Raw genomic sequence first — 14,667 nt, 5'->3', positions numbered from 1 at the left:
TCCGATGAATTTTTGTAATTTTCAGTAATGTATCATAAATCGTTAACCTGGTGTTACTAACAAAACAAAACAGGAGAGATTTAGCAAGCAACAGTAACGGACTTGAACCCATAGCTTTACCAATAAATATTATTTATTTTCATCACACAGTGTGTAACAACTCATTTTGGCAAATTTGACCAGCAAGTAGAAAATGCAATTTCATTAATTCTAACAAACTTGTGTTTAAACACAAACATTTTCACAAAATATTGGCTATGTAATTGTAACAAACTAGTGTACTATTATTGGGCAAAATTCATGTACAAATGAATTAACATACATTTTTTACATTAATCCAAACTTACACCTATAAAACCCCAAATAAGCACAGCTGAAAAATAAAACTAATGTGCACACATACACACAAACAGCAGATAAACATAAGAAATGTGGCATGCAGTCATTACTTAAAAGTACCGCACAACTGAGTCCATTAACAGGGCATCGTTCAATCATCTGTTGCAAAACTAATCTGTTGTAAAATCCCATTCAAATATTTAAAAAAAAACAAAAAAAACTTATTGCACTCTATGATGACTGTAAGACAATTATTCTGTATGAGGTCAAAATATCATTATACCTTACAGCCAATACTATGCTGTGATGAAAAATGTACAAAAAAAATGCAGGCACAGTTTTATTTATATTGCTACACACTGGCAATATTTGGTCATCTCATTCAGAATATTGTGACTCCTGTTGGCTGGAGAACTTTTACACAAATGCTTCAAATACAGAAAAAAGAAATAATCTTTGTTTCAAGTACAACAATCAGTTAAAATCAGTTATTATTTCATCTGATAATTCTATGTGCAAAACACAAAACACACCAACAAATACACTATGTAACAAAACAAAACAAATACTGACAGAAATTGATCTTATCAAAGTTTTCAAACAATTATAACACAATCTGTCTTCAAAGACATGTACAAAACAGGACTTCCAGTCTTTTCTGTGCATTTATGTAAAGATTACAGACTGGGTGGTGGGATAAGAGCAGATGCTCCAGTGGTCATTTCCCTTAAGAAAGATCAAAGTGCTTGTGTGTATTGACAGTCTAGGAGGATTCATTTACATTGAGGAGATGAATGAGTCAAGATAATCCAGTAGCTGTGAGTGCATTTGTAGAGCTCATGGATACTGTTAAGTCTGCAGAGCAGAAAGGCGTCGCTCAATGCACTGCTTACCTGAGAACACAGAGATTAAAACATTCAGATTAGAATAAAATCTCATCAAGATCTAGGGAAAATAACTCATCATCTGATTATAGTATTTTAAGATGCAGTCTTGTGGTTTGTGTGTCATTAGTGCTGCCACCTACATTTGTCTATGCTGTCAATGTCCTTTTGCTCTGTGATGACTCGGGACAGACCCTCCATCAGCAGAAGGGCTCTATGGTAGCGCTGGACTGATGCGGTGCCATAGTGGAACATCTCATCTAAAGCAGCAGACTGTACCTTAATGCAATAAAAACATACATATTAAGGCTAAGATAGAGAGACATACTGGATATATAGTTGATAGAATCTGTTTTGGAGTGAATGTCAACATCTGTTGTGAGGTGAGCTCACCATGTGCACAGTGTGGTTGTAGATGAGCTTCTCTGCCGTGAGTCCATTGAAGCGGTCCATAAGCCTCTGTTTGTCAAGCAAGAAGGTCTGCAGCCGATCGTTGAGGGATCGACAGTATGTTACACAGTTCTTGTACAATTCATTCAGCTTCCTGATCACTGCACAAAGGAAATACAGTATGCAAATTTTGTTATTCTAATAAATATGAACTCACTTTTTTCATCAAGCTTCAACATGGATGCCAATTCTTATCCTGTCAGACTACCACAGCAGAAACACCTGGATAGATCAAGCTGCTCACTGCAATATTAATTCTTTATTTTTTTTTACACTACAACACCGAAAAGCATTTGTTCTTCCCGAATTACTAGAAAATAAAAAAGATTTAACAGACTTTTAAGGTCTACAAAAGGAGTGCTTGATAATCAAAACCAGAGGTCACTGGTCTCACCTTGTTTAACTGTAGCAGAGGGAAGGAGTCTGCCTTGTTTGATATTCTCTTTAGCAGTGTGCAGCGCTGATGACAGAAACTCTTCAGCCTTCATGTACAACACTAACTGCTGTGCATAGCTGGAATGTGCACATAAAAAGGAGATGTCATTTTCACAAAGACTTGTGAAGGAAGAGAGCTACTGTACAATGCTGAAGAAATATAAAAAAGCTTCATGCCTCTCACCTCCATTCTCTACTCAGAACGCTTATCTGATCTGTCACCAAGCTCTGCTCTAGAAAGGAAACATCGGGACTGCTGATGGCATCCAGCCCTGCGTCTTTTGAAGAAGCCAATTCCATGACACAGTGGACAAAAGCCAAGGTGAAACGCAGGTCACTCAGGCCGTCTGTATGAGCCTGCTGCGAAAATAACCAATAAATTACTGTTAATACAGAACCTGTTCATGTGGAATCTGAATTTGTCTATTTTATGTTCATCTGCAAATGTGCGTAATGCCTATAATAACCTGGAGGATTCACCTCACAGCGTCATCATAGTATTTATGTGTACCTCCATGAGTGTATCCTCAGCGAGCACTGGAGGGTGAAAGACCGGACTGCTGTGTGGAGTAGCCTCCATGGCTTCAGTCTCACTGTTTCTACGGCTTCCTCTCTGGAGAAGGCGACTGTTAAGTAGCCAGGTTGAGTGAATGTAACTGGGGGAGCCTGCATTTAAGACAAATATAGGTTAACTCTGATCATCGGAAATCGGAGTGATCGAAAGAGCACGAGGGGAACAGATAACATATAATCAGGTGTCTACTTATTATGTGTTTCATTATTATTTAGATTTTAAAAACTATGTCATGGCCTGGTATAGCAGCAGACTCTAACTTAAATGTGAAAAATCACAGTTTCTTCTTTTACCTGACCAATTCCCAAATGGTTTACCTAAAACTTTACCTGGTTAACAAAGGCACTCAACTTGTGTCGTGCTTCAGACTTTCTAATTGGATAATTACACTTTAATAATTTGCATAATTGGTCTAAATGAACCCAAATCAGAGAATGCAGTACATAAAAATCCAGCCTCATTGGATCACTCATAAATATACTTAATAAAGGGACTTCTCACAAACCTCCTACAGGACAAGCTAATATAATGGTTAAAAATGAATTCCCTAAACAGTCAATATTCAGTGTAATCAGAACACTTACCTGAGAACATCCTTGACACCATGGCATCAGGAGGAGTGTTTCCTTTGCCTGGAGAACCTATAGTGAAGACTGCAAGAGGTGGGCTGTCCGCCCATTGAAAGCCTCTACTACAACCAGTAGGTGGAGCTGTAGGAATGAATAAGGAGAGTTCAAGTCAAATGGTTAAGACGGCCTTGGAAAATGTAGTCCAGCTGAACTGCACCCTGTAAATGATATGGTCATGGTCACTGCAGTAGGGAACCTTAAAATAGCTGCTTTGTAACTACTGCAAACATAGAGTAATACCTCACCTCGCCCCCTCAATTATGTGTGTGTTTATTCCTCAATATGTCTTGATTTCAGTATTACTTCACATGACTTTAGACTTTAGAAACTATACTTGGCTATGAATTAATTACCCATGTTTTTTAATCTGTCACTACAACAACAGCAACATAGTCTTACATACAAACAAAGATAAACACTATCAGTAGAAACAGGACCGGCCCTGTTTGGTACCTGTTATATCCATGCTTTTGTCACAGTTATGGCTCTCATCACTTCCCTCTTCAAACAGGTGAGCTCCAACGGCCGCCTTCAGTAGCATGTCAGACAGCCTGCCAGTGCTCAGCGATCTGGACATTCAATACAGCCACAGACACCATCATGAGCGTTTCATAATTTATCAGATGGCATATCTTCAATACTGTGTGACATCTCTAGGTGCTAGACAGCAGGTTTTCCATTCCATTCCATGCCTTATTATGTTGTTATTATATTATCATATAACAACAATTGTTACATTCACAATATTATTATAATGTTCTGACCTTTTAAAAGGACCCTTCTTATTGGCAGATTGCCTGCTGTGGTTGGTCTGGAAAGCAGGAGATGTGCCAAGGGATTGCAGGTCTGTGACTGTCCTGATTCGGTTTGACATTCTTGACTGAACCTGCTGCTGAAAATCAAATGACAGTTGAGAACCATTTGATTCTGCTGTAAGAGCTTGTAATTACTCTATCATAACTCTTTGCCCTTATAGGGAGTATAAAGAATTAGTCACTTTGCTGTTCTGAAGAGAGGTGAAAAAAACAAATCATTCATTTTCGTAATAATATAATAATAATAATGCAATAACATAGATGTTTTAGAAGCTGACCTTGGGACTGGAGGTGTCCTGCATGCCAGGAGAGCCAGTGAGCAGTCCAGTTCTTGTGCTGAGTGGGAGAGTCTGCTCTGAGGTCTTTGGGGTATTTCCCACTACGATACAGAGGATTTGAGATCTTAATAATTAGCAAAAACCAGCAGTGTATTATGCCTGGTTATGAAATCAGTATTCACTGGAACACTTTCTCGAAACCAGAACAGTCCACATCAATAACAAAGAATGAAACAAGCCGAGGCGTGCTCTCTGGGTGTTGTCAAAATGCCTAAATTAAAGTAGATGAGTCAGGCATAGGGAAAGTGGGTACAGAGACAAAAAATCAAATACAAATATGTCATCACAAAACAACTCTGGGAATGTACTGAACATGAGATTCAGATGGTGGAATTTTTGTCAACACCCAACTGACCCTAGTGGCTAGCAACAAGTGACATTGCACTGACAAATTCCCATGTATTGTGTTTGTGTAAGTGTGACCAAGATAGCTGCTGTACAAGAGCTCTGCTAAATAAACATTCCCTACACAGGTAAAAAAAAAAGAAAAGAAAAGTTGATTAAGATGACTACCTAGCGGGGAGCACGGTTGCGGCTGGGCGCCTCCAGTTGCCAGTCTTGGGGAGTTGAGGACATATCCAGGACCTGGAGCTCTACAGCCTCCACATTGTGGGGAGCTTCCACTGCTGCTGCCTGCACAGCACAGTGTGGCCCTGAATGACATGACACATAATTAGATAAAGGCAGAAGAGAAAAAAAAAAGACACTAAGGCAGTGTGAGCGCAGAGATAACACCGCTCAGAGGTTGTACATGCCTGGTGGAGCCATTCAAGCCAACTGGTTGCAGGTTCTGTTCCATACGCTGGTAGTTTTGGATCTGTGTTGGGACAGGAATGGGCACAGAGGGGCTGCACTTACGGCCAACGAATTCAACGGGCTTGCTGCGTGAATGAAAGAAGAATCCAAGGAATCACACACACAGAGGAGCGAGCACGTAGGAGTGTTTTTGATGGTTTTATATATCAAAGGAAAACAGCAGTGCAATTAATAACAGCCTCATAAAGTACATTAAATAGATATGCTATACATAGTGTTGGATTTATTATGCTGACACTCATCATCTATCTTTGAGCACCTTCATCTTCAAGACACTAAAACCTGCTTAGCTGTCTCTTACCTAACGGGCTTGGAGGGAGAGTGTAGGAGGGGAGAGGGTGGAGGTGTCTTTCCTGCAGGCCCGGGACCTCTCTCAGCGACCAGGGAGCTCCTGGAGAGAGCGTAAAAATATATTTGTTTGCTGTAGTAAATCTATGTGACATATCACGCATAATGATGTATTAGTTAATATAGAAAAAACAAACTGTTCAGCAACCATTGCCTGATGTGGGACACTGACAAGATATTGTGCAGCTCTATCAGTGACAAGGGTTGAACTTTTTACTCATGTTTTTGTTGAGGTTCACATGAGAGGTCTGTTCTATTGTTTGTGCGCAACTCACCCACTGTATATAAGGCAACTTTCAATTGGTGACCCAACATCCACTTCACATGTGTACTCACCTACGAAGCAGTGAAATAGAAGTAGTCAGACTTCAACAAATAAATAAGTGTGTAACAGGCCGATGTGAAGAAAACATGCACAATAAAAAAAGATCTATGGAGTGAGAGTGAGGTTCAGAGGTCTTACTGGGAAACTGGGCAGGCACCATGACATAGTCATCTGTGTAAGATGAGGTGTTCCTACTGTCTTGATTGGCTATTTCTTTCAGGAGGAAGCCAGCGGTGTTTTGCGTAGGCGAGTACTGCGCTTTGGGCTGGAGGCGGTGCATCTCTCCATCGGAATGCTAAGAGAGCGTAGAATTAAGTTTGATCAGATTTAACTATGGGAAATAACAGGGAAACTGATACACAATGAGTATTTCTTTTACGAGATATTTACATTTCACATCTTTTACCAAGTGGCTTTTGTTCTACCTGTCCAACATGAGAAAGTAGTACATACTTGAGGTGAGGCCAGATGGGATGTGGAGGAGCTACTAGAAGAACTGCCTGAGCCTGAGCTGGGATAGGAGACCATGGGAGCTGGAGAGCCTGTCAGAAAAAGTGCTTGTGTTAGGACCCTGGCTGTAAACCCAGATAATGATAAATAGATGGGAGAGATACTGACACAAACGAGGAACAGTACGTACATTTCTTTGTGGATGAGCTCGTCTCCATGAACGGATGGTGGAAAAACTCATCTGTGAGTGTAAAGATTTACATGTAAGAGAGGCTTTTTAAAATCAAAATTATGAAAAGGGTTCTAGATGTTAAAAGGCAGGGGCTTACCAAAGCTGATCCGTTCTTTGTGGTTCCTCTGCAGCAGCCCCAACAGCAGGTGTCTTAGGTTACTAGAAGTCTCCTTTGGGATGCTGGGAAAACACAGAGGTTTCCTATTTAGATTAACTTTGATCAATAACACTACTATTAATATAAATCATGGAAAAATCTAAACACTGGAGAATAGATAGAATAGACAAGAGGAATAAAACATTGTGTGTATAGTGTGTTCACTGTGCTTGCATTTTGTTGCTGATATATGTGGCCTAAAAAGAAATAATATTTAGGTCAGTTGTGTTTCATAAGCTCAGAGCGAGCTGTAAAATATGTGATTTTTTTAATCTAATTTACGGTTTCGGTGCAAAACCTCAAGGCGTCATGACACTCAGAGTCAGTGCAGGCTGTGAGTGCGTGTGTGTTTGTGTCTGTGCTGAGCTATGTGGGTCATGTGGAAAATGATAGCCGTGCAGGCCACTAACTGGCAGCTCGGAGCAGGTTATATATAGAATGACAAGAAAACAACAAACCGTGCCTCCTCACACACAAACAGGGTCTGACTTATCACCCAGCTTTATCACTCCAAAAAGATAAGCATGGCTACGAGCCATACACAGGCTGGCAAAATACACCATGAAAACAATGGGCAAACAATCCATTAATCCCTTTGAACATTTTTCCATGTCTGACTTCTGAAAGTCAAAGATTCAGTTTTCACAATGACTGTCCAAGAGAACTGATTGTAAAGGCCGAAACAGAGAGTTTCACATTACAAATGAACAACACCACATATATAGAAATATATACAGTATATATATATATAAAAGACAGGACACTACATTTGCATAGCATTATACAGTTGCTGGATTTTCAATTGTGTGAGTGGTCGATCGAGAATGTTCTGGATGATCTGTCCCGTCAGGTGTCTGTAGCAGTTTCTTCCACATTGGGACTATTTTTAGCTGTGGTATGAAAGTCGTGGATTTATTGAGTGCTAATGTGTGTGCATGTGTCTGTGTTTTGTAAAGCGTCCATGTGCACACTGAACACCATTCATATACACACAAATTTATGTACAGGCACAGGGCAGATTAATGTCAGTCATTCATCAGCAAACTAAGCGCAGAGAAGACAGATCTCCCTGTAATGCACGTTTACACGCCTCTCTTATCATCTTCCCGTGCATATCGTGCATGTACAACATATATCTGTGTCGGCACGAGATTATACAAAGGTGCACTCACCTGGGTAACAGGGTCCTGTTGCTTTCGTAAAAGAGACGGAGCTCCTGCGGTGTGCTAGCCTACACAACACACACACACACACACATACACACACACACAAAATATGAGTTAAATTTGAAAATGACCATGTATGTGTACACAGTATATGCAAATGAAAGCAGCCCCACCCTTACAAACCAACATTAGAATAGATAGTGATAGTGAATGATAGTGAAATGTTTGCCAACATCATTGCAAATTGCAAAAGTGCCAAAGTGCATATAGTCCAAACAGAAACAATATATGGGTGTTTGATGATCCCACTCAGGACAAAGTGGAATGCTGGGAGATGCCAGCTAAGCCACCTAAGTAAACATCATCATCAACATCATCATCAGCTAACCTCACACTGACCCTTATCTCAACTCATTGACCTGCCTGGTAAAAATAGATGTCAGTCTTCCCTCTCAGTCTCAGGGAAAATGCATTCAAGGAAACTGCAACATAAATAACCTCTCAACAGGTACAAAAGGTCATATGACAGAATGTTCTCCTCTCACTGCTGATACATGGGAACAAAAAGGGATTCCAGAAAAAAAAAAAAAGAAAAATTAGCACGTGTCTATACCCAATCACAGCAGAGCAATCTGCAAATAGCAGTTCAACAATTTCATCTGAGAATCCACGTGAACAGATGTAGAAAGTAATACGAAGCGTTGTGAAACAATATTTACTCTGGGTTCAGAGAAATGGCTGACAGCCATTTCCGCATGCACCCCCCCCCAATCTGTAAACAAGGCTCTCCTCACAAGTAGTCAAGCTGTTCCCACATTTTCCAGCTAACAACACTGGATATCAGGGAGAGTGTCACCCGGCAAACAGGTGGTTTTCAGTGCTTGTGGATCATATCGTTTCTCTGTGTTGTGAAAGGGATGGATCATGTCCTGTTTTATGTTGACAAACTGAGTCTGCCCTTTCTAGGAACTAAAGCAAAACTATTTCAGGAGTATTTGCAGTTATGTAAGGGACCACAGCAAACATTTGTTGGGGGAATTGCTAAATCTATTTACCTAAACACCTAAAAAGAGTAATGTTACAGTTTTTGTATCTGCATGTGTGCATGCTCACGTGAAATGGTGCCTTCCCAGTCAGACACTGGTACACAATAGTGCCTATGCTCCACAGATCAGCCTTGGCATCATAGTTCTGGGACATGATGACCTCAGGAGCCTGTGTCCAGACAAACACAGCTTACAGATTAGAGACATGGTGACATTACACCGAGTTGGCACAGGAAACCAGAGTAATAGACCTTTAATACTCACCATGTACATGGGAGAGCCACACAGCGTGGCTGCCATAGTGTTTGTCTGGAGATGACGTGCAAACCCAAAGTCAGCTGGAGGGTAAGAGAAAGAGAAGAGTTTGTGTACATGTCTGTGTGTGTGACGAATTAACTCACACCACCATCTTCGTTAAAACAATGCATTTTCACAGACATACTATTCATTCAGGTCTTCTAATACTCTGCATGTTAAAGTCATTACCAATCTTAATGCAGGTATTGATGGAACTGGACCTGCGCCCCTCTGGGTGGCAGAGCAAGATGTTCTGGGGTTTGAGGTCTCTGTGGAGGATGCCTTTACCCTGCAGGACCTTCATGGCCTGAGCAATCTGCTGTAGGAATACACGGATGGTGTCCTCACTTAACGTGCCCTTAGCTGTGGATCAGAGGGATGAAACACGTACATTAAGACGATACAGGACGAAGTCTGCATGGCAGCGTATAGAGAGTTTGATATATTGCAGGGTGTGTAGATACATGTGAAGAGGTAAAGGAAGTTATTTATTCCTAATATGTTGCCCTCGCATAAGTACCCCAAGTACTTTAGTGATGCAACTTAATATCATTCTAATAATCAATTTATTATTATTACTTAACTAAATACATTATTATTTGTCATCAATAGAACCTTTTTTCTTTTTACATGTTTATGAAACCAACTGGCACACTTGGTTAAAAGGTTATTGTCTTGTGGCCTTTTACCATGCAACTTACTAGTTTACTAGTCTATTGCACATCAAAGATCTTAGTAGTGATGAAAGTGACTTACTAATTAGTTAATCAATTGACATTAATTGGTACTATTCTTGACAACTGATTAATCGTTTAAGTCACTCTTTTTTAGCACAAACTCACCAAACTCACACAAACTTTTTTGTCTTCTATAAGTAAGTAAATAATATTTGAATTCTGGACTGTTGGTCCAACAATTTCAGTGTGTCAACTTGGGCTTTGGAAAATTGTAATTTTGGAAAATCATACTTTTCACTATTTCTAACATTTTATGGATCAAATGATTAATTGGAAAAAATAATCTACAAATTAATAACGGGGGAAAATATTTGTTGGTTGAAGCCCTTGATCTCACTTAAAAAGTGGATTTAATTTGTTTGTTCTCACACTCTCGTCATAAAATCCAATATGATGTAAGGTGGCATCAGCGTCACAGCTGTCATACTCTGAGGAAGAGAATTTTGTTTATGATGAGGCTCCATTTGGAAATTAACGTGAACAACACCTGACACGCTAGCGACCCCCTCCTACAGGGGACATCCAGTATTTCTAGCGGCAGTGTTTTTCCACCGGAGCACAGGGGATAAGTGAGTGACAGATGGGTGAGGTCATGTGAGTGCTCCGTGAACCCTGCCAAGTGTGACTGAGTGTTGTGCTGCAAATAGCTGGATGTGCCTTCTTGGCAGGGACAGAGAATGGGCCAGTCTACAAAATAAGAGACTCTGGCATGATGGTAGAATTAGACCATCACTCTACATCAGCATTTAAATAGACACACCGACACCAACCAAAAATCAACTTAATACCCTCAGCTGCGTCATCATATTTTGATACAGCGTTTGAAACTTGAGGCAGAGTGAATTTTAAGTGTGACACAAGTTACACTGAAAGCCAAAGACATAAAAAATAAAAGCTGGGAGTTACTTTTGCTGCTTATTTTCTACTGGTTTCTACATAATTTGTAAGAAAAACATAGAAAAAACTTGACCACAAGTCAAGTTGAGGGTTTTAATTTTATCTGGGTTAAGTACTCGGGGGTATTAGAGATAATTTACCCACTGACCTGTTGGAACATTAAACCTGAATTCTATCGTTGTGCTGGCAAAATCCTATTATTCCTTCAAAACACTGAAAAAGCTTAGCCAAGCCTCTTAAAAGCCACACTAACCCGCCAGTACAGAATGCCGCTCCAAATATGTTTACAGCTAACAAACTGTGAGACTGGCACTCTCTTGCAACAGTGAGGAGTGGTGTCAATATCCCCCTTTATGCTTTGACCACAGGTGAAATGGAAAACTTTACTGTAGTGAGATGTGAGCTATATTAAACTCTGCGTGATGTAGCAGACTTACAGTGAAGGTACTCTGCCAGGTCACCTCCATTGCAATACTGAAAAGACAAGGAAGACAAGCCTTATTAGAAGCTTTGACAATGCCACCTAATTAGTGAATGTGATTTGCATAAAAAACAGAGCAGCCATTACCAATTCTAACACAACTCACCTCCATAACGAGATACACACATCCTCCCATTTCCTGTTGATGAGATAAAATGCAAATTATTAGCTGAAATACACTAATTGTGAGTAGTAAACTAATTCATAACTGATTTGATGAATGGTAATAAATACATCATATTTATGTAATGAAGAGAGATGGGTAATTAAGACTTATACCAACAATAAATCAATGCAGCTGTCGCCCCTGATTACACAACAAGTGACATCACCTCATTTCTTAGACTTTGTTTTGGCCTGTCACCAGCAGTGCTTCTAGAAATCCTGGGCCCTCTGACAACAACTAGTTTTGGGCCCCCTAAGTCATCCAGGAACCCTCCCTAATTTGACACCCTGTGTGTCGCCATGGAAAAAGTCACAGAGCGGCGAGGTGAGATGGGGTGGGGGAAGTTTAGGGTGTCAGTCCCACCTGACTTGAGCAGAGAGTGGGGGAGCAAGCTGAAACTTGTTTGTCTTTTACATCACCGAGTCAAAGTTAGTATGCTCTGTGTATCGAAGTTATTGTATAAAACACCTTAATAAGTATCACTGTAACAGATAACAGAGAGCACATATTGTTCAGATACCAGGTGAATTAACACATTACCATCTCAATCTAAAGCCATTATCCTTGCATGTTGTTGCGTGCCTGCTGGGAGACGACACGCTGCTTTTAAAGCCATTGTTTAGCTGGCTACACCCTGCCATCTGTCAGAAACCCTGATCCCATGTGTGGCTGTCTGGCAGGTGTCAGTAAGGTGAGAAGAGGAACGCACACACACTCATGCAAACTAACATCCAAGCAAATGGTTAATGTTCCGAGTGTTGTGTGACCTGTTTTACAATTTAATGTTTGTACTCTATGGCATACAGGAAAACACCCGACAAACTCTCTACAGTCTTTTACAATAATTAATTTGAAGGAAAACTGTGTAATATAAACTACAGCTCCAGTTCAGGTGACTGAGGCCTGCCAGCTCCATAAAAAACTACAATATCCATCAGCCATATCTGCATTACATAAGCAAATGACGTTTAATGTTTCCGCAACATGTCAACATTTGCAACATGTGGCTGGGTTATGGTTAGGCCTACAGTATTGTTGTGCATGTGTATTACCGTTAATGAGGAAAGGTACTGTGTGAGAGGAGAGAGGGAAGGCCAGCCATTCTCACCTGATAGTCAAGTAGTCTAACAATATTTTCATGTTTGAGTTCCTAGAGGAGGTAGGAAAAAACATTTTAGTTAAAGGTACACTGAGAAACCGGTGCAGAATGTATGTCAAAATTAAAGAAGTGATCATTACCTTTAAGATTTTGATTTCTTTACCAAGCAGAGACTGGGATTTGGCCAAGTTTTTCTTATTGATACACTTCACAGCAACCTCCCAGTCACGTCTCTGAAAAAAAGTTTATAAAAATCAGAGCTTTACATGCAGCATATCAACAATGACCAGACAAGTTCCAAATTTGTCTCGGTTATAAAAGTTACCTCTTTATGTCTGCCTTTGAAAACAACTGCAAAGGCACCGTGGCCAATCAGGTCTTTCCTGTTGAACTCAAACTTCCCGACGGACTCCATTGGTAATAAAAAAATAAATAAACGCGTTAAAGTATCCGAGCAGGTTCAGGAGGCTGATTTTCCAAGAGAAACAGACGTACGATCCAACGACACGTCCCTCGTGCCGGTAAATCCCATGTCATTGATTATAAAGTACTGTCTTCACACGTGACAAGATTCATAATCGAACCTAAATATCGATGACAACATTACGAAGTTTCCGTCAACACAAAAAGTTAAAACAACGTGCGCAGGAGTAAAAAAAATGTGTGTAAACAAAATGTAAGCGAGCCGCTGTGTGTATTTAACGGTTAAAATGAGTTCCTGTCGCTTCTCTAGAGCCGGTACAAGTTAAAAAGTTACAGGTTTGCAGTTAAATGCTGTTTGTATTCAGAAACTGAGCTCAGATATTATGATCTTCCTCACCTTTCTACCCATCTGCTGGAGTTATTCATATCTCACGGCGAGCATGCGCAAACAGGCCGGCAGACGTTTGACGATGGCGCCTTCAGGGACACCTCGTAAACTCACAATTCGATGTCTTAATTTGGCAAACACTTATTTTTAAATTCTATATCAAGAAAGAATCATTATCTAAAATTAGTGTCATGGTGGCTTGTATGTCTAAGTCTTATAATACTGTCACTGGTCAAAAATACACTTTGTACATACACTCAAATTAAACAAAGCTTACAGATATATTCAAAAATTGCTAAAAACAACTTCCAACGTAAAATGAAATTCATCACAATCCAACACAATTACCCTCAGTTAGTGAGGGAAATTCCGTCTTTCCTCCATTAGCTTAGTGTAACATATTCAAGCAGAGTAATACCCGCCACAAGGCCCAATTAAAAACAGGACTGGCCTTCAGCTGTCAAACCAAAGAGGCCATCAAGACACCTTCACAGGAAGTGTTTGTCCCCTCAGGATTTCTGTAACCTTGCTCGGCCTAGTGCTCTCTACTGACACAAAACATTTTAGGCATTCATGGCAGGGGCCTACTGTCTCACAATCCAATGATGCTTAAACACAACAGAAACAGTAGCATAGATACCTGCCACTGCCAAACTGTTGTTTGTTTCAAGAAGTCATTGGTGAGGTTCTGTCCAATCCAGTTGAATCAGTCACATTGACAGTAACTTTCCGGTTTTGGTATTCTGCATAGTCGCCCTTAACAAAAATAGATTAATAATATATAATAAAATAATTCACAGGTACACACACAAGTATCCACCAAATAGCATAAGGCATACTGTAATAAAGACGACACTGATTCCTTGTCATAAACATTTTTTAATAAAGATAATTGGAAGCACAAACCATAGTACCATAAGACAACAATCATCGGAGGCCATATACAGGCTTAGAAATACTGAAATATTTAACTTTAAATCTGACAAGAAAAGTGAGCGCAGAGTGACCTACAGTAAATCCTGTTTTAGGAAACTTAATGTTGGTACAGTGTAAGATCAATGGCATTTTAAAACGTGCCATCTCCCTCCATTCTCACAGTATGTTAAGAAAAAAAAAAAGCAACAACCTCATCAAGTCCCTCTGTTGCAGAACATATTTCATATTTTATCGTACAA

At 40.0% G+C, this 14,667-nt stretch overlaps 1 protein-coding gene across 2 annotated transcripts; it reads right to left on the bottom strand.

Annotated features, from left to right (window-relative positions):
* Positions 1-159: 159 nt before the first annotated feature.
* LOC111231860 (serine/threonine-protein kinase ULK1-like) lies at positions 160-13,491 on the bottom strand. Of its 2 annotated transcripts, none has more exons than XM_022759122.1 (27): positions 13,007-13,491; positions 12,822-12,914; positions 12,691-12,732; positions 11,523-11,555; positions 11,373-11,409; positions 9,491-9,664; positions 9,269-9,342; positions 9,072-9,173; positions 7,965-8,023; positions 6,733-6,815; positions 6,594-6,644; positions 6,407-6,495; positions 6,092-6,248; positions 5,904-5,964; positions 5,582-5,671; positions 5,220-5,345; positions 4,978-5,117; positions 4,405-4,505; positions 4,076-4,203; positions 3,765-3,880; positions 3,267-3,392; positions 2,620-2,774; positions 2,293-2,468; positions 2,068-2,186; positions 1,617-1,774; positions 1,367-1,502; positions 160-1,232 (listed from the first exon to the last, which is right to left on the bottom strand). In XM_022759122.1, the coding sequence occupies exons 1-27, from the start codon at positions 13,094-13,096 to the stop codon at positions 1,189-1,191; spliced, it is 2,760 nt and encodes a 919-aa protein (XP_022614843.1). In that variant the 5' UTR covers positions 13,097-13,491; the 3' UTR covers positions 160-1,188. The 2 variants fall into 2 exon arrangements, with proteins under 2 accessions (XP_022614843.1, XP_022614849.1); XM_022759128.1 differs by having other exon boundaries at positions 4,076-4,200.
* Positions 13,492-14,667: the final 1,176 nt, after the last annotated feature.

Source organism: Seriola dumerili, unplaced genomic scaffold (assembly GCF_002260705.1).
Source record: "Seriola dumerili isolate Sdu_G_001 unplaced genomic scaffold, Sdu_1.0 BDQW01000017.1, whole genome shotgun sequence".
Taxonomy (NCBI): Eukaryota; Metazoa; Chordata; class Actinopteri; order Carangiformes; family Carangidae; genus Seriola; species Seriola dumerili.
The sequence above is the reverse complement of the archived record's forward strand: the minus strand, read 5'-3'. Positions and strand labels throughout refer to the sequence as shown.

Excerpts from the sequence above, each read along its gene's own strand:
- LOC111231860 (XM_022759122.1), bottom strand. The coding sequence starts at position 13,096 with ATGGAGTCCGTCGGGAAGTTTGAGTTCAACAGGAAAGACCTGATTGGC. Across the intron at positions 12,915-13,006 it reads TCAAAGGCAGACATAAAGAG|AGACGTGACTGGGAGGTTGC; the intron begins GTAACTTTTATA and ends ACTTTTTTTCAG. Across the intron at positions 1,503-1,616 it reads ACAACCACACTGTGCACATG|GTACAGTCTGCTGCTTTAGA; the intron begins GTGAGCTCACCT and ends TATTGCATTAAG.